At 37.5% G+C, this 21,095-nt stretch overlaps 1 protein-coding gene across 1 annotated transcript in view; it reads left to right on the plus strand.

Moving 5' to 3' along the window:
• Positions 1-21,095, plus strand: part of Pdzd8 (PDZ domain containing 8) — a 55,853-nt gene that overhangs the window by 23,157 nt on the left and 11,601 nt on the right. The window contains exons 2-3 of the mRNA XM_090345779.1: positions 756-878; positions 8,691-8,793. Of these exons, the coding sequence (XP_090201905.1) occupies positions 756-878; positions 8,691-8,793 (226 nt within the window). The remainder of the gene's footprint in view (positions 1-755; positions 879-8,690; positions 8,794-21,095) is intronic.

The raw sequence follows: 21,095 nt of genomic DNA on the forward strand, positions 1-21,095 counted from the left end.
ATCCTCAGCCCTTTTTTGCTTTAATTATTTTTCATGTCAGATCTCATATTTTTTGCTTAAGGTCACTTGGTCTGTAATCCTCCTACCTATTCCTCTCAAGCAGCTGAGATTTTAGGTGTGCTACACCACCTCCCACCTAGAGTGACAGATTTTTGTATGTTCCTCAGGAGTGGTAAGCTTTGTTCTGTTGAAAACATTCATCTGTGGCATTGAATTCATATTATAAATTCAGTTCCAATGTTTTCCCTCCTCTCTGAATCAAATGATTATAAAATAGTGTAGTAGAGAAACAGAAGTTTAGAAAAGGACAAAGCACCAAGCATCATCTGTATATCTACTTATGTTCCCTTAAAAAGTGTTTTCCTTTAATTCATTTTACTAGAAAAATCATAAAAGAACATTTGCTGCCAATTATGTGGAAGAATGGTAGGCTTTGCCTTTGTAGAGCACAAGCAATAGTAAATGCTTTGAGGTTGTTTGTTTGTTTGTTTACCAGTCCTGGGCTTGGACTCCGGGCCTGAGCACTGTCCTTGGGTTCTTAAGACTAGAGCTCTACCACTCAAGCCTCAGCGCCATTTCTGGCTTTTTTCTATGTATGTGGTACTGAGGAATTGAACCCAGATCTTCATACATGCTAAGCAAGCACTCTACCACCAAGCCAAACTCCCAGCCGAGATTGTATTTTTGTAATAAAAATGTTTTCAGTTGCAGTATCCGTTATTCCACTGCTTAGACTTCTCTTTGCTTTTTATCAGGTTTAAGCCATTTTTTCCATACCAAACCTTGCAAGGATTTGAAGAAGATGAAGAGCATATCCATATACAACAATGGGCACTAACAGAAGGCCGTCTTAAAGTTACATTGTTAGAATGTAGCAGGTATGTTCTTTTGTTTTACTATACCAAGGGGGAAAACATACATCAGTAATATGGTTAAATAATATTTGTGATTATACTACCTACTGTTAATCTGTGTTGTATTATTTAATGATATATTCTTCAGATGTAAATGGCATAAAAGTCCTTTCCAGCTAACAAAAATATAAACCATATTTTATAAAGTACTTTAATGAGGGGCATTCTGGAAACACTTTTTATGGATGTATAATTCCCTGTTGGTATATTTTTAACTTACTTTGCCAACTGGAGATATATTCATAGTATGATAATTAGAAAATTATGATAATTAGTAATGCCCAGGAAAGTGGAAAAACCAGGCTTTGAAACCTGTATATTTGGAAATAATTCTGCCTAATCTCATTATTTTACCACCAAAGTCCAAGGTGTGTTCATATCTTTCCTGGACTACTTGTTACATTAGCTTTCTTTCTTTATTCTTTAACATGTAGATTCCCAATATAACAACCAGAATGACCTTTAGAATGCAAAGCTAATTGCCACTCTCCTACTTAAAATTCTTAATAGTTGTCCCCCCACCTCCTTTTCTTCTTACATCTGAGAACTTTGTTGTACACAGCTCTCTTCCAAGGCCTGGCAGCCCACCTTCTGTGGAGGAGAGGGCTTCATATAAGTAGTCTTATAGGAATTTCCAAGGCCTCACTCTTCTAAAGGTTACTATATAGTTTGGAGATAGAGAAATTCCATAAATGCATGAACAGGTAAAATTTTTTATAAATAAACATCCAGTGAAGAGAAAGATGACAGTTGTAATTCAGTGTTATACGCAGCACTCCAGGGCAATTGGCAGAGTAGCCAGAGGTCAGCACCTTTACTGGTCAGAGACCTAGATAGATGATGAATAGGCCTAGATGTTTGTCCACAAATGAATGGGTACTAGATACATGTTTGTTTATTTGAAATAAAAAAGGGAAGGGAGGAAAACAAGATGATTGGGAGGGGTAGGGGGAAGGAAATGGGGACAAAAACATGAGAAGGGGTATCAATGTGTGAGAAGTAGTGCACCTTCTATCTGGAGAATATAACTAACCTTTCTATATATTACAATAAAAAATTAAAATTAAAAAATGATGGGTACTAGGATACTGCCTATTTACAAGACTGTGAAGGAGCCTCTGCATATATGTATGTGTGTCTGTGTCTGTTTGTGTGTGTCTGTTCTAGAATGAGGGGGTGGTCTTTATGTCATATTCAAGGCTGGTGGGCTCAGCTCGTAACAAACATGGTGGTAGGATGCCATTGCCACTCTTGCTGTGCCATAGAGACTACCCAGGGTACTGAAGATCATGGTGCACAAAGTGCCCATGATGTTAAAAAATACATGGAATATACTGTTCTTGCCTTGGACATGTCTGTAGGAATGTTGGGACAGAGCTGGCAGACAAATGGGCACCAAAGTGAGTGGCAGTGAAGGCAAAAGCACACTCTTAAGGTCAGATCTAAATTCTCTCAGCCTCCAAATCTCTGCTCCAAATTTTTTCTCACTGTCCTTTGCCTAGCCCCTCATACTGCTACAGCTATGTAGTAGGCCTTCCTAAGGGAGGGAAATGACAAAACTTTCTTTAAATAACCAGGTTTTTAAACATTGTAGGCTTTGTAATTCACTTGCTGTGTACCCCAACTGTGCTGTGTAGTATAAAAGCAATCATAGGCAATATTGCTATGTGCTAGTAGAACTTTATGACTCAGGGAATTTCACAGTGTTATGAAATGATAATTTGACTATCTTTCAACTATATAGAAATGTAAAAACCATTAGCTGGGTGTACAAAACAGGCATGGACTGAATTTGGATAATAGGTTGTAGTTCCTGGCTCCCTGCTTAGATACTTCGAAAGTACCAAGCTCCTTATGTTGACTGCTATTTTCCTGGTATATTCCTTGAAACCAACTTTTCCTAGTAGAGCTCAAAGGCTTGATGTCTGTGGATCACTGCAAGTAAAAGGATGTTGCCTTAGGATACATTTGAGTAACCTTAAAGTCCTGAATCACTGACTATGCACCATTATACTATAAAGTATTATCGAGCTAGGCGTTGGTGACTCATGCCTGTAATCCTAGCTACTCAGGAGGCCAAAACCAGTCTGGGCATGAAAGTCCTTGACTCTTGTCTCCAAATAACTACCAGAAAACCAAAAGTGGCACTGTGATTCAAGTGGTAGAGTGCTAGCCTTGAGCTGAAGAGCTCAGAGGCAGCTCCCAAGCCCCTAGCGTTCAAGCCCCATGACCAACAACAGCAACAAAAAAAATTATAAAGTTTAATTGACAAGAAATTCTTTTTTCTTTTTTTTCTTTTGGTGGGTCATAGGACTTGAACTAGGTCATGGGTCACTGTCCTTGAGCTCTGTAGCTCAAGGCTATTGCCCTACCCCTGGGGCTGGGTATTGTCCCTGAGCTCTTCAGCTCAAGGCTGCCAACCTACCCTTGAGCCAAGCCCCACTTCCCATTTTCTAGAGGTTAATTGGAGATAAGAGTCCTTTTGTGCCCCTGCTAGCTTTGAACCTTGATCCTCAGGTCTCCTGATTAGCTAGGATTACAGGCATAAGACACCACTGCCTGCCTGACAGAAATTCTTTTATTGAAACAAAGACTAAATTGACATAGGCAAGGCTCAGTGAAGAGCACCTGTCTGGCAAGTAGGAGGCTCTTAGTTCAAACTCCAGTACTGCTTCCCTGCAAAAAAAAAAAAAAAAAAGCCTAATTTTGCTAAAGAAAAGAGAAGTTCTTTTGCCTCTGTTGCTGGTAGAGTTAATAGTTGTTAGCTTATGGCCATTAGAGCACTAACTGGTATTACCTTGAAGAAATTGAAGCCAGACATTATTTATGTCATGTTGAATTGAGATAACTTACATCAGAAACAACTGCATAGATGAGATTAATTTTCTTCCAGCCATGACAGCAAAAGAAACTTGGTTAGATTATTTAGTTCCTATTATCATTTTTAAGTAAATTATTTTTTATTTTAAAATTAACTTGTTTTAATATACAAAATGATGTTTATTTTGTACAATATGTTTTAAGGTTTGTATATACATTGTGATTTGACTAAGTCAAACTAGCACACACAGAATCTCACATACTTTCTGATAATTGTGTGTGTGGTTTTTTTCTTTATAAAGGGTTTTTTATTTGTTTTCCTGGGCTCAGGTGGCTCATGCCTGTAATCCTAGCTGTTCAGGAGGCTGAGATCTGAGGATGATAGTTCAGAGCCAGCCCACACATTGGCACAGAAGTTCCAGAGACTCTTCTCTGGAACCATTAGAAAGCCGGAAGTGGGAAGTGCTGCTGTGGCTCAAGGGGTAGGGCAGTAGCCTTGAGCTGAAGAGTTCAGGAACAGCGCCCAGGCCCAGAGTGCAACCCCCCCCCCTTTTTTTAAATGAAAGTTGTATATAAGATTACTTCATTCCTGCATCTTCTCAATTGTTTCTCCCTTATATTTGCCCTTTTCCTTTCCTACTTGGCAGGAATTGGCTTTCTGTTCCAGGATCTTTGTGTGGTCTTTGTCCAATTTCAGCTTGGTAAGAACCACCTTGCTGGGGTGATGCCCACGTGGACAGTGTTGCCATTGGCCTTTCCCTGCTGTACCCATTCAGTGTAGATGACATAACTTCTTCCTGTAAACCTGGACCACTATTCCAATCTGCTGACCTTTATAGTGCCCTCATCATCTTTCGAATGGTTATACTTCTGTCTCAGCTCTTTGGAAAGAGGGAAGACATAATCTTCCTGCAAATGTGGAAAGGTACATTGAAATGCCTTTTCCAGTTCTTGCTTTGGTTAGAATTGACAAAAGGATTGAGCATCATTTTGGCCACTCCAGTTTCAGCAATGGCCAAAAAGGCCTGTATATGTTCTTAAAGGGAAAAAAAAAAATCTGCCTATTCTAAGGATTTTTTTAAGTAGTCTTTTTTTTTTTTTTTTAAGGCTTGAACTCTGGGCTGAGCTCTAGAGCTCAAGGCTTCCGCCCTACTCCTGAGCCACAGCCCCACTTCCTGCTTTCTAGTAATTAATTGGAGAAAGAGTCTCTTGTTTAGGCACCTGGGCTGAGTTTGAACTGTGATCCTCGGATCTCAGCCTCCTGAGTAGCTAGGATTACAGACGTGAGCCACCGTGCCCTGTTTAGGCAGTCCTTGAATGTTGTAATGAATACATTTGGGGAGCTGGTTTTGTCAACAAATTACACTTTTAAAACTGATTGAGATTATTAGTAGTGAAAGGGTGTGTGTAAAGTTTTGCTGTGTGTGAAACTCTAGAGCAACATATTTAAGGTGGTCTTACTGACTCTAGGTAGAAGATACTAATTAAGGTCATTTCTTCATTGAGTCACACTTATGCCACCCTAAAACTTGTATATTCTCAGCAACTTCCACAGTGTTACTTCATTTTAATAGTTCCAAAAGAATCACTTAAACATTTTTTTATGTTAAAAGAAAAAAAACGGTCATTGACATTCTGTTTTCAGGAATCCTTTCCTATCCCTTAGTTCTCTGTTATCATTGTGGACTCGTGGATTCCAGTTTTTCTCAATAGTTACAGTCTTTTACTGTCCCTAATGCCTAGATTTCCTCAGATTTGGCCACCCCTCAAATTGGCTTCTGTGTTTTTAATGACATAAGCTCATCTTTTGTTTGTTAATTTGTTGGGAATTTTATTACTTTCCCTGTTGAGTTGAAAAGTTAATTCATTCTGGGAACTGGGCCCTTATCCAAATACATGGTTTGCAAATACTTTCTCCCGTTCTCATGATGGTGCCCTTTGGAGTACAAAAAAGAAAAATTTAACATTTGGAGGACAAAATATTCTTCAACAGTTTGAAGGGAAAGTATTAAGAAGATATGTGACAGCACATGAGCTCAACAATAACTAAACCATGTCCAAATCCCTCCTCAAGTATGGAACAAACTTTTTAATCCAAATGTATATAAGGCGAATAAAAACATTTCTGCATCCTCACTATAATATTACAAAGTAAAACATTTGCCAGCCTGTTGTTAAAAAGAAAATGTGTATCAGTCACATTCATGCATGAATCCTGATTGTCAGATTGACTTTCCTGAAGGCAAAATATTAGTTGCTCTCAAAGTTCTAAGTTTCATTCCTAGTGGACTAATTAAGAGAAAGGTTGTTATCTATAAACAAGATTTAAGCAGATGTATTAAGCTACTGTGTTCTTAAGAATTTTCTGGGTTCTGCAGAATATCTGGAATATTATTTAAGATATATATTTTGCTATGAAAGCTTTAAACTCAAATGCTGGTTTCATTAAAAAAAAAGAAAAATTAAAATACGTTGAAGTCCATTTTGTCTCTAACATACTATATGTTAATAGTAGTTACACATTTTGTGTCATATCTAATAAGCCATTGCCTAGACCTAGGTCAGAAAGTGTGTGTGTGACGGGGGTGAGGGGCAGGACGAAAAGGGAAAGAGAGGGAAAAAGAGCCTGGGCCTTGGATTCATGGCTTGCTTGATTTACACCCTGCCACTTGAGCCACATCCTCAGCCCTATTTTTGCCCTGGCTGATCTTTAAGCATGATCCTTCAGCTCCAGGCCCCATGAACTGCTAGAATTACAAATGTGAGCCACAGGCACTTTGGCCAAAAGATATTTTTTGAAGCTCTTGAAGTTTTAATGCTTGCATTATGTCTATAGTCATTTTTAGTTAGTCTTTGTTATTTTGTTATACTCTGCATTCCTGATTTAAGATACGTTTTTAAAACACTGAAAAATATGGAAGAACTTAAGGTTTCAAGGAGAATTCTACTTTCACATTTCTAACTGAGCATTTATTTAGTGAGGAGTTTGCTGCTTTGTTGTACAAGAAGGCACTGAGGTAGTTTACTTGTTGAACAGATGGTGGCAGCAGAGCTTTAGTGAATACAAATTCTAGTTATTCTAAACTTAATACTGTAAAATTATGAATCTCCTTAATTCTCCTTCTTTTGGGTAATATGGCTATTAGAGCCCTTTAAGTTTGCTTTTAAAATTTTAGGGATTTTTTTTCTGTTTATATTTCCAGACTTCTTAGTTTCCAAGTCCAGTTAGGACAGGGGCAAACTTAGGACCCAGTTTTCTCAAGTTTCTCTAATGTATTTTTTTTTTGTTGGGGGGGCGGGGGTTATGAGGCTTGAACTTGGCCTGGGGTCCCTGAGCTCTTCAGCTCAAGGCTATCGCCCTACTCTTGAGCCAATCCCCATTTCCCATTTTCTAGAGGTTAATTGAAGATAAGAGTCTCACGTCCTTTTGTGCCTGGCTGGCTTTGAACCTTGATACTCAGATCTCAGCCTCCTGAGTAGCTAGGATTATACCATGAGCCACCACGCCTGGCTCTCTAATGTATTTTATCGTTTTGTTTGTTTGTTTTGTTTTGTTTGCAAAAGCATTCTACTTTTTATTTATGAAGCAATGAAAACACCTACTAAGTTACAACTGGCTTGCTCTGTTATACACAGCGGTCATCAAGGGTAAGATTACTCTGATGTGCAACTGCTGTGTGGAATTTTGGTTTAAACACAAATATTTAAGGGAACCTGGCTACTGCTGACCTCTTAGGAAACAGCATGGGGAAGTCATCTTCAGGTGCCTCACATTGCTACACATAGGTTCAAAAACAAGCCTCCAGGTGGTTGACCCTGGTCCTTGAAGGGAGATCCCCATTTTAGGATGTTTGGATATACTCCTCCTTTGGATAATTTGATTTGAGGGAAGAGTGTTTTGATTTTTTTCTCAGTATGGAGTTCCTACAGTTTTGATCTGTCAGACTCTGGACATGTCTGGTTTATCATTCATCTTGAGTAAGAGGCTGGAGGCCTGGTGGCTCCTGCAAGGACCTGGGTTCTTAGAAGGAGTATATTAATTGGCACTAGGGAGGCTAGGTCTGCGTTTTTTCATTATCTCTTACCCACAGTCCCCTTGTAGAGATAAATTAGGGGAGTAAAAGTCAAAATGTAGATGAATGCTAACTCAAGCTTATTCCTGAAACAGTATGGCAGATTGCAGTCTTAATTCTGAGCATAGATAGTATATAAGTGGGACACATGGGTAACATTGCTTATTCTTCAGTAATAAGAACTTCAAAATTCAACTTCACCTCAAAATTGGGCCTGCTATATCCTTTTAAACCTCAATTTAATAATACAATTGGGTAATACCATTCTTCCTTGACAGTTGTTTTCAAGATAATAATGGAAATAATGAACTTTTTGAGCCCATATACTGCCTTGTGTTTATTGCCTTCTTTTGTTCTCAAAATACTTCTCAGGTAAGGGCTGTTTTGCCCCAGTTTTCCAGAACAGGAAATGGGTTTAGTGAACTTAAGTGCCTAGAATCACGTTAGGGAATGAGGTGTGTGCATGTGTATGTGTTTGTTTTCATTCACAAGAATTTGGACTTTTTTTATACATTTAATTTTTACAGTTGCTATCTTGTATGCATCACTCAATTTTACAGCCTGTTTTGCAAATCTTAGGTCTTGTTTACTACATAGAGAAATGTAACCAATTTCTTTACTCATGAACAGATAACATCCCGCTATTCAAACTAATGTTCCTATTGGTTTGACTTTACTGAAAAGCAGAATATTCTGTAATCACATATACTTTTAGTTATGCTTCACTTTTCCACTAGAGGGTGTAACAAATGTATGATTTCATATTTTCAGTTTCTCAAACTGCGATAGTAATAGAATACCATAATCTTATTACAATGATGAAGAATTTTTTTTCTGAGTAGAACTGGCCTAATAGTCTTCTTGTTTGGTTTTTGTATTTCAGGTTACTCATTTTTGGATCCTATGACAGGGAAGCAAACATTCATTGTACCCTTGAGCTGAGCAGTAGTGTCTGGGAAGAAAAGCAAAGGAGTTCTATTAAGACGGTATTTGCATAGTTTTGCGTTTATTGGTATATAGTTTTACTACACAGGCATGCTTTATAAGTATTTCTGTATTCCTAGAGTTATTGTTGGTCTTAAGCAGTTATGAATAGTTATGTCTTGTTAACAGTACATTAGTAATAAAATAAATCACATAAAGCTAGTTAATATTTGGCCTGCATAAGAAATGAAGTTTTCTGTTTAGAACTTAAATTTTGATTTAGATAAGGGATTAGAAAAATATTTTTACTAGACACCTTAGAAGTCATGTGAATGCACATTCATTCAAACTCATTTTCATCACTCAAAATTCAGCAGTATTTTTTGAGTACTTAGTGCTAGGTACTATTTCATAAGCTGAGTACACAAGTTGAGACAAGAAGAAATATTCCTGTGGCACTGGTGGGGTTGTGAAGTGAGGCATAGGGTAGAAGATTTGGGGGTGGTGAATTATACGTTATATAATAAAATGAGTAAACCAAAAAAAGTGAGTAGTTATTTCCCAGGGATAAACACATATTACCAAGAAAACAGGGCTATGACAAAGGAGTTGGAAGTCATAAGAAATGATGCTTTTTAGATTTGAGAAAACGAGAGCTCTTTTAGAGAGACATCACTGGTTCAGGCTTGTCAAAGAAACTAACAGGACACCCAGTGAAATTTGAATTTCAGGGTAATACAAAATGCTGCTAAATCTTTAATGAGCAACTATGGTGTGTTTTGTAAGTAGTCTTTTGACTTTTGAACTGTTTCTAATTTCTTGATATTGTAACTGAGCGTCTAGACATAAAAGTTGGGGGGGGCACGAAATTCTCTTTAGAAATCAAGAAATCAGTAGAAATGAAATTAAGCTGGCAAGGGAGAATGGGCTCACTCACAAGGTTTAGAGTTCTCTCTCACAATAGTCAGTGCTGTTAAAGATTTTGAATATGTAGTGGTGATTTGGTCAAAATAGAAGTATAATCGGATGCTGGTGGCTCATACCTCTAATTGTAGCCACCCAGGAGGCTGAGCACTGAAGATTGCAATTCTAGAGCAGCCTTGTCAGAGCAGACTCAGAGATTATTATCTCTAGTGAACTACCAAAAAACTGAAAGTGGGGACCTGTGCCTTCATGGGTATGCTAGCTTTGAGTGAAATAGCTAATGGACAGTGCCCAGGCCCTGAGTTCAAGCTCTGGTGCCCATTCCTTCTCCCTAAACACACAGAGGTATAAGGAAGATTTCTTAAATAAAGAGAAATAAAGAATCAGTTTGAATGTATGTGCTAAAATATATAACTACATTTTAAAAAAGCATTAATGTTTTTTTTGGATAAATTTTTAACTTAAATTTGAATTGGTCATAAGTTGCCATTGCTGTTAGAACTTTCAGCTTCCTTTATTTTACTGCAAAGATATGAGATTAGACCACTTTAACACTTTACAGCAAAAGTTAGTAAGATTAAAATCTTGAATCATTATCTTAGATCTTAGCATCTCACAGGTAGGTTTCAGGAATGCATTCAGGGTTACTAACTAATATGGTGTTAAAAATGTCAACTGTTGAGTCTTTACTGACATAATGCAAATGTCTGAATTTAATAACTCTAGGAAAGAGAATTACTATTTTTTAAGACAATATAAAACATTGGGTAATAGGATTTTCATTTGAGTTTGGAAGGTATCTTTGTATATAGACCTTCATATTAGATTGATTGATTGATTGATTTTGCCAGTCCTGGGCTTGAGCTCGGGCTGAGCACTGTCCTTAGGCTAGAGCTCTACCACTTGAGCCACAGCACCACTTCTGGCTTTTTTCTACGTACATGGTACCAAGAAATTGAACCTGGGTCTTCTTGCTTGCTAGGCAAGGACTCTACTGCAAGGCCATACTCCCAGCTCTAGATCTGTTTTTTTAAATGGTGAAATTTGTTCAGTGAATTAGCCACTAATTGCAATGAAGGTGAAAAGTGGAAAAAACTAATTTCTTCCATAGTCTAATGTTCCTTTGAGTTTTAAAATCATTCTGTTGCTACAACTGAAGAGTTTGGTTTCCTCCTCCATCATTTCTAGCACAGGGTTTTGTCCTGATGGTTGCATGATGTCTAATGCACCTCTAAGTATCCATCTTTCAAGAAAAAAGATAAGGTATACGGCAGTCCAAAAGCCAAGTTTTAATCTTACATGCTTTTCTGGAAGTTCCTCTCAGGAATTTTCACCTAACATCTCATTGGCCAGACCTGGGTCATACAATAGAATGAAGTATGAAAGGCCATTTTTTTTTCTAAAAGTAGAAAGCAAAAGAGAAGAATGGAGTTGAGAATGGCTTTTGAGTGGCCAGGCCACAGGAAAACAGAATATTTTTTATTGTAATTGGAAAACAGAATATTTTTAATGACTTTTTATTTTCAAGGACATTTTGTCATAATTGCAATATAGGGGTTTAAATAATGAAAACTGTGACATATGTACTTATCTGTCTTGTTCGCTCAGCTGGCACATTTTTTCCATGCCTCCAGCCTGACTCTGCTGGTTATTTTTGGAGATAGGTTATTTTGAAGTCTCACAGACTTTCATACACAGACTGATTTTAAACTGCCATCTCCAAACCCATCCTCATGAATAGCTATTATTACAGGCATGAACCACTGCCACCCAGTAAAAAAATAATTTACCAGATGGCCTGCATAATTCCTACTTTAAAAATACGTTACTAAAAACAAAAAGAAAAAAAAATTGGAGGAAACTCATACATTCATGTCAGTGCCCACTTAGCTCATTTGTAAAATTATGAGTTCATAGGATAAATTAGGTACTTGTTTGTTTTTAACAATAAGGAAAGATTCCTCATCAAAATTCCATAAAATGTGATAGTTAAGTTATAAATAAGAGAGATATTAGGCTTTAACAAAAAATAGAGCATCATTTTGCAAGAGATGATTTAGCTAATGCCTAAAATGTTTACTGTACTAAAAAGAGAATTTATTTTGTGAGTTAAGTCCCCTGAAATATTCATTTTAGTGATGACAGTTTACTATCTTTTCACTCTTTTATGTTTCAGGCCAGAATGTTTTGTTAATAAGCTGTTACGAAAACAATTACGTATATAATTTTAGTGCTTATCAAATAAATTAATCTGACATATATTAACACATAATAGCCCTTCTTCCTTATCTGAGATTTCCTTTTCTACATACAGTTTTCAGTTATTCATAGCCAACAAAAATGGTGAACTAGCCAGTTGCCAGTGGCTCGTGCCTGTAATCCTAGCTACTCAGGAGGCTGAAATCTGAGGATCATGATTCAAAGCCAGCTCAGGCATGAAAGTCCCTGAGACTCTTATCTCCAATTAACCACCAGAAAACTGGAAGTGGTGCTGTGGCTCAAGTGGTAGTGCACTAGCCTTGAGCTGAAGAGCTCAGGGACAGTGCCAAGGCCCAGAATTAAAGCCCCGTGATTGACCCCTCCCCTAAAAAAAAATGGTGAACAAATTATGGTAACATATTTTGAGAGCAGGAGGATGGGGAAGAGACCATATTCACCTAATTTTTATTACAGCATATCGTTCTATTTTATTGTTTATCTCTTATTGTACCTAATTGATAAATTAGATGTTATCACTAATGGATATGTGTAGAGAAAATATAATACTATAAATCTGTAGTTGGGATTAACTAGAGATCATGAACTGTGTCCCCTACAGATAAGAAGAGATTACTTTAGTTGTTACTGTATGTAAAGTAAAGCGGACAGACTACATAAATGTCACATTAGCACACATTCTTTCAAAGAGGCCTATCCTTGACCTTTCATGTTTCTGAGTTTTTCTCGCCATCAGTTAGCAGCTGGCTTTATTGCATCCAAACTAAAATAGGCTTGTTATAAGTGCAATATTGCATCATTCTCTTTGCCCCTCAACCCTGTCGCTTTTTGAATATTCTGTCTGTGCCTGTCTTCTACCATTTATCCACCAGGGCACTTGATTTTTCAAACTGATTTTTCTAATCTTTGTCTGTCTTAGAATGTTTGACGCCATTTGGGAAGAAAAGAAGGCATGAAGAAAATGGGGTATGGAACCTCTGAATCTGGGGGTTGTGTGGTAGAGGAAAAGATTTGGGGGCCAGTGTAACAAGCATGCAGATGTTTTTTTGTTCTGAACAGCAAAGAGGTATAAGGAGTTTTGATTTAAAAACAAAAAACTACCCTTTATGTGGTTTCTTTTTATAGAGCTGGTGATCAGACACAAGGCTCCCTGCATGTTAAACATGCACTCTGTAACCGAGCTCAGCGCCAGTCCCACAATACTCCCTTTCCTTCTAGCTATCACACTCAGAATTCAGACACTTGATAGCAGCTACCATTTGTAAAGACCAAGATGCTTTCTACAGTTAGAGATAGAAGGTTAAAAAGCCTGAAGTTCAAAGCTAAGAACTGAAAAAAAAAAATCCAACCAACATTGGTATAAAGATGTCACTCTCAACAGTGAAGATGAATATTAATTTCTATTTTGAAATGGAGGAGAAATTGTAGAGTAAGCTTCTGAGTCTCTTCTATAGAATAGATTAGAACAGTCAGCTGTTCAGTATAAAACAAAGAAGTAGTTCATGTCTAATGTATCTCAATATGGTACCAGAGATAACTCTGGTTATGGGTTCTTATCCCTAATCAACAAAAAACTGGAAGAGACGGTGTGGTTTATGAGATAGAGGGCCAGCCTTGAGTAAAAACAATTAAGTAAGAATGAAAGACCCTGAGTTCAAGCCTCAGTACTGGCACATGAAAGGAAGAGAAGAGGAAGGGAGTTATTTTGGAATTGAGATAGAGGAAGACTCAAAATTACAGGGAGATTGGATTAGAATGTAAGAGCTTTCACCAAACTTCTAGTTTCTTGATACTCTAGCCCTTGACCTTTACTAAAACCATCCACTTACCCACTCCCTGTCATTCTAGTCCAGGTTGGTAGTAACTTCTTATTCTTGCTAAAATGTCTGAGCTTCTTCCCTGTCTGCTATTCCATACTTAGTTCTTCTGTCACCAAATAGACTTTTCCATTTTAGAGTCCTGAATGTTCAAATACTTAATCATTTTTCCTTTCCATATCAGTGACAGATAATACCACTCCTCATTTCCTCTGGGAAATTTGTTCTTAAGTAGAATATCTCCCTGATAAATACTTGTCACATTTATCAAAATTTTCATGATAATTTGACCAGTGTTTTCTCCAATATTATCTTCCATTTTAGTAGTTACTGTGCTTGTCTTTGCTCTTCATATTCAATAAATGTTTTTAGGAAGACAGCCTTTTTCAGACCTTCAGAGTTGGTTTTGTTTTTGTTTTTGTTTTTGCCAGTCCTGGGGCTTGAACTCGAGGCCTGGGCACTGTCCTTGAGTTCTCTCAAGGTTAGCACTCTACCGCTTGAGCCACAGCACCATTTCCAGCATTTTCTGTGTATGCAGTACCAAGGAATTGAACCCAGGGCTTTATGCATACTAAACAAGCACTCTAACACTAGGCCACACTACTGGCCCCAGAGTTTTGCATAACTTTTCAGTCAGACTTTTGTCTCCTTTCTCCCTTTAAAGCTCTGTCTAACCCATTTTAACCGAATAAAAATCATAGGGTAAAGAAGGTGTCCACCAAAAGAGATGTATTGTTTAATATTGGCTTTGAGAAAAACTTGGAAGATGTTTTTAATTTTTGGTGGTTCTGGGATTTAAACTTTGGGTGTCTCAATTGATTAGCTTGTTTGCTCAGTTGGCAGCACTAAGATTGAGTCACATCTCTACCTGGCTTTTTGCTTGTTAGTTGGAGATAAAATTTACAGACTTTTCTGTTCAAGCTGCCATCCTCTGGATCTTGGCTTCCTGAGTAGCCAGGACTACAGGTTTGAGCCACTGACACCTGTCAGAAACTGTTTTTTTAAACTGAGAATTTTAGTTTCCATATTTAGTACTAATGATACAATTATTTCTAGCATTGTTAAATGCATCAAAAGGATTTTTTTTTTTTTGATCGGTGGGGCTTGAACTCTGGGTCTTGGCACTGTCCTTGAGCTCTTCAGCTCAAGACTAGAGCTCTACTACTTTGAGCCACGGTGCCACTTCTGATTGTGTGGTGGTTAATTGGAGATTAGAGTTCTCATGGACTTTCATGCCTGAGCTGGCTTTGAATCGTGATCCTCAGATCTTACCGAGTCCAACAATTTCCACATCTGTCCACATAGTGTTGACTGTTCACAGAAATAATTTAAAAGAAATCCCTAAAGAATTCTGATTTCAAGTAAGAACATCTGGGATGGACAAACTTATAAATAAATGTATAAGGCCTGGACACCTCAGAGTGGCTTTTGGATATGCTTACTTAAGGCCAGATGCCTTTCAGGTAGCATTTTGGTATGCCTATTTAGCCATTTGCCATTTACAGTTTTAATCTTACCAAAAGGAAGAGAAAGATTTAAGCAAATAAAGCTTTTTTTTGAAAATGTCAGTTTTTATGAAAAATCTGGTTTAGTTCAGTTTGATAGTATTTGTGAATACAGTAGGGACTCTGAAATTGTAACCATGCATATAATGTTTTATGATTTGGCTTAGATAGACTAAATGCTTTTGAGCTTTAATAGTAAATCCTATGTAACTTCCACTTTTAAAGTTCATGTTAGTTAAAAACAAGGCAATATTGGTTTTCTTTCTGTTGCAGCATTCCTTACTTTTAGGATGATTATGAAGTCTGTGGAAAGAGTAGGAACATAATATTAAAATACAGAAGCATAAGCTCTCCAAATCAAATCAGTGTAAGGCAGTTTAAGTATGAGAAAAAAGAGAAACTAAATATGAAGCACAAATCATTTTAGACCCTTCATTTCAAGGAAAATAAGCTTGCCATTCCTGTGTGCATCAAATACTGTTATTAACATAAGGATGCAGTAGTATGAGCTTCCAGTGAAGAGAAAGTAATATATTGTTTTGGGAACATATCACTTGAATCAAACCTAAGTGTATGTGTGGGATTTTGAGATAGAGAGGAATGTTTCAAGATGAAGATATAGGACACCCTTATAAAGAGAAGATTTGAACATATTAAGTTACCCAAGTTAATTTAGAAATATGGTATCATAAGAAGGTTACATAAAACATGAAGCTCTTCAAATACTAGACAACCAAGTGACTCCCAAAGACAGTAGCAGCTTTGGAGGCTTTTAGAATGATCATTGATCTCATCAGAATGCTTTAGGTGACTTGGAGCTGGATCTGAGTACTTGCTAGGTTACTGGTTGGCAACATGACCTTAGTCAAAGTCCCTAAACCCATCTAATTCTTCTATACAATACCTGCCACATAGTTGGTAGTTAGTGATGTTCACTGAATACTGGCTTAAGTCAAGGATGATTTGGCGTGGGAAAGAGCTGAAGTAGTGGAGGTGAATGGCAATGAAAGTTTAAACCAAATAGGGACAATGGAATTGGAGAACAGAACTGTCATGGCTTTGGATAACTTGTTTTTGTTTTTTGTTTTTTATTTTTTTCAAATAGCTTAAAAACACAATATAGTTTCACAGTATAGTGGTTAAAAAAAAAAAAGTTTTATTCTAATACTTTCCAAACTTTGTACTCAAATACGCTACCTACTTACCAACTTAGGTCAGTTATCCTTAGGCTATACCTTTTCTTCATTACTACAATATTCTTACACTCCTACATTAATCCTCTTGTACCTCCCCTGACTGAACTCTCTCATTCTATTTTTCTATCTCTGGACCTCTGTTCGTCTTTCAACCCTTATACTGCATGGATCTACACTTGATGGCTGTTGAGCAATAGTGTATATCTAGGTGTTTAATTATTCTCTAGGCTCAGAGGGACTTAAAGACAATAGAGATTGGATTGAGAGGCTTATTTTGGGGGGTATAAATCACTTATCAGTGGATGTATTAGACTGGTCTGTAACTGCACAAAAAGAAAGAGTGATAACACCAATCAAAACTTGTGAACATCTAGTGTCTGCCAGCTACAGAGGTCTAGGTTGGTTATATCTGAAAAACTATAATCGTGTTTAGTATTAATCTTGCTCCCATTTTCAAATGGGCAGAACAAGAAATTCAAGAAAAATGTCAAATCAAGAAACAACATCCCCCACCCAATGTAAACAGACAGTGGTAAACCTAGAGGAGAGTCTTCCAAGTGCTATACAAATGCAATTGATAAACATCATTAATGAAAAATGTGAAAATATAAAGAAAGAGATAAGGGAGGAAGCCATAGCTGAACATGAGGAAACCATAAACAAGGTGATAAGTGAAAAAGAACCCATAAAGGAGGCCATAATAAAGGTTTTTCAAAGAAAGATGGATGAATTCATAGAATCCACAAATAAAAAGGTGACAGAACGCCACCAAATGTTCAAAGAAAATAAAGCTACTGAGCTAACCACTCAAATGGAAATCAAGGAGCTAAAGAAATCCATACTTGATCTAAAAGAAGAGATGCAAGTCATCAAAAATGAGCAATTAGAAGCAAGGGAGATGAAAAATAAAGTAGATAGCTTTGACAGCAGGTTAGACAATGCAGAGGAGAGAATCTCCGGGGCTGAAGATAATTTAGTTATTATAGAGAAAGAACAGAAAATGAGTCAATCCAAATCTAGGAAAAATGAGAGAGCGCTTCAGGAGGTCCAAGATACAATTAGGAAGCCTAATTTAAGGCTAATTGGTATTGAGGAGGGCGTGGAGAAAGAGGTCAATGGTATTGGAAATATACTTCAGGGAATCATCTCAGAGAACTTCCCAAATATCCAGAAGGGCAGGCCCATCCAGATACAAGAAGCTTTTAGAACCCCAAACAGACCTGACCAGAAAAGAACATCCCACTGCCACATCGTAATCCGAACTGGATCAATAGAAACCAAAAAAAGGATCCTAAAGGCAGCCAGGGAAAAGGGATCAGTAACCTATAAAGGAAAACCACTCAGAATAATCCCAGATTTCTCAGCAGAGACCATGCAAGCAAGAAGTGACTGGAAGCATATATGTCATGCCCTTAAATCAAATAACTACCAACCAAGAATACTGTACCCAGCTAAGCTCTCATTCATAACTGAGGGAACAATAAAAACATTCCATTCCAGGGAAAAGCTGCAACAATATGTCGCAACAAAACCAACACTACAGAGAATTCTCAAAGATGTTCTATACATAGAAAACCAAAATAAATGCAATATAGGGAAAGAAATGGCACCTAAACAGCATACCATCTAAGGACCACAAGAACTGTCAAGACACAGGCCCTAATGAAAGCTTTTAAAAATGGTAGGAACTAATAAATATCTCTCAATCCTAACTCTCAATATCAATGGACTTAACTCCAATTAAACGGCATAGGCTGTCTAGTTGGATCAAAAAGCAAGAGCCATCGTTCTGCTGTCTTCAAGAGACACATCTTACCCCCAAAAAAACAATCATCTTTTGAAAGTGAGAGGTTGGAATAAACTCTATCAAGCTAACGGCCCCCATAAACAGGCTGGAGTTGCCATCCTCGTATCAGATAAAATAGACTTCAAACTAAAATTAGTAAGAAAAGACAAAGAAGGTTACTACATACTACTAAAGGGATCTTTCCTCCAGGAAAACATAACGATCCTAAATATTTACACACCCAATCCCGGAGCTCCGAACGTCATCAAGCAAACTTTACTTACACTGAAACCATACATAGATCGAAATACAATGATTGTCGGTGACTTTAACACACCACTCTCACCTATGGACAGATCAACAAGGCAAAAACTCAACAGAGAAACCTCAGAACTGAACAACTATATAGACCAACTAGATCTAACAGACATCTGCAGAATATTCCACCCAGCAACAACACAATATACGTTTTTCTCAGCAGCACATGGAACATTTTCCAAAATAGATCACATCTTAGGCCATAAAACAAACCTGGACAGATTCAGAAACACTGCAATTATTCCATGCACACTCTCAGACCACAAAGGCATCAAATTGGAACTGAACACACATCTCCACCAACGAAAACCCTGTAACTCATGGAGACTGAACAACACATTGTTGAATCTCCAATGGGTCATCGAAGAGATCAGAACAGAAATCCAACAGTTTATGAAATTTAACAGTAAGGAGCACACAAAATACCAACTCCTTTGGGACACAGCAAAGGCAGTACTCAGAGGAAAATTTATAGCGCTGAGTGCCTACAACAACAAGTTGGAAAAATTGCAAACCAACAAGTTAATGTCTCACCTTAAGCTCCTGGAAAAAGAGCAACAAACCAACCCTAATCCCAGTAGAAGAAAGCAAATTATTAAAATCAAAGCAGAATTAAATGATTTGGAATCCAAAAAAACTATAGAAAGAATCAACAAAATGAGTTGGTTCTTTGAAAGAATTAACAAAATTGACAAGCCCTTAGCAAATCTTACCAAAAAAAGAAGAGAGCATATCGAAATAAACAAAATCGCAGATGAAAATGGTAATATCACAACAGAAACTACCAAGATCCAGAATATCATGAGGGAATACTTCTCAAACCTTTACACCAACAAATTTGAGAATCTAGATGAAATGGATGAATTCCTAGCCAATATTAACATACCCACACTGAACCAAGAAGAACTAAGCCAACTCAACAGGCCTATTTCAAGCTCTGAAATAGAAATGGCAATTAGAGAACTTCCACCTAAGAAAAGCCCAGGGCCAGATGGATTCACAGCTGAATTCTATAAGGTCTTCAAAGCAGAGCTCACACCAATACTCCTCAAGCTCTTCAACGAAATTGAAAATGAAGGTTCTTTACCAAACTCATTCTATGAAGCCAGTATAACCCTCATCCCCAAACCAGACAGAGATTCATCAAAGAAAGAGAACTATAGACCTATTTCTTTGATGAACATCGATGCAAAACTTCTCAACAACATACTGGCCAACCGTCTACAACAACTCATCAAAACAATTATACACTGATCAAACAGGATTCATCACAAGGAGGCAAAGCTGGTTCAACATATGCAAATCAATTAATATAATTCAACACATCAACAGGAGCAAGGACAAAAATCACATGATTGTCTCAATAGACGCGGAAAAGGCATTTGACAAGATCCAACACCCCTTTATGTTAAAAGCTCTGGAGAAACTAGGAATCCATGGAACATTCCTCAATGTAATAAAGGCTGTGTATGAGAAACCCACTGCTAGTATTACACTTAATGGTGAAAATCTAGAGCCATTCCCTCTAAAATCAGGAACGAGACAAGGATGCCCACTCTCTCCACTCCTCTTTAACATAGTACTAGAATTCCTAGCCAGTGCAATAAGGCAAGAAGCAAGCATAAAGGGGATCCAAGTAGGGAAAGAGGAAATAAAACTATCCCTCTTTGCAGATGACATGATTCTGTATTTAAAGAATCCTATAGACTCTACTCCCAAGCTCCTTGAGCTGATTCAAAACTTTGGAAGAGTAGCAGGCTATAAAATCAACCCTCAAAAATCAACTGCCTTCCTTTACGCCAACAGTGAGAGGAATGAGGCAATAATCAGGAAAGAAACTCCTTTCACTATAGCCTCAAAGAAAATAAAGTACCTAGGAATTAGCTTAACTAAGAATGTAAAGGACCTTTTTGATGAAAACTTTAAAACCCTAACAAAGAAAATTAAAGCAGAACTAAGGAAATGGAAAAACCTCCCATGCTCCTGGATTGGAAGAATCAACATTGTGAAAATGACAATCTTGCCAAGGGCTATCTACAAATTCAACGCAATACTCATCAATATCCCAATGGCATTCTTTAAAGAAATAGAAGAGGCAATTCAAAATTTCATATGGAATAATAAAAGACCCCGTATAGCAAAAACACTTCTTAGCAGAAAGAACAGCGCTGGAGGAATTTCAATTCCAAACTTTAGACTCTTATTACAGAGCTATAATTCTCAAAACAGCTTGGTACTGGCACAAGAACAGGCCTGAAGACCAATGAAATAGAACTGAGGACCCAGATGCTAAACCACAGACCTATGGCCACCTAATCTTTGACAAGGGAGCCAAAAAAATAGAATGGAAGAAAGACAGCCTCTTCAACAAGTTGTGCTGGCAGAACTGGTTAAGCACCTGCAGAAAACTAAAGTTGGATCCTTCTTTTTCACCCTGCACTAGAATTAACTCCAAATGGATCAAAGACCTGGAGGTAAAAGCTGACACACTGAAAACTTTACAGGAAGGAATAGGAGATACACTAGGCCTCCTTGGCACAGGTCAAGACTTTCTTAATAAGGACCAAGAATCACAACAAATCAGAGAAAGGCTGGATAAGT

The sequence above is a fragment of the Megascapheus bottae genome, chromosome 15 (genome assembly GCF_031878675.1).
Source record: "Megascapheus bottae isolate mThoBot1 chromosome 15, mThoBot2.hap1, whole genome shotgun sequence".
NCBI lineage: Eukaryota > Metazoa > Chordata > Mammalia > Rodentia > Geomyidae > Megascapheus > Megascapheus bottae.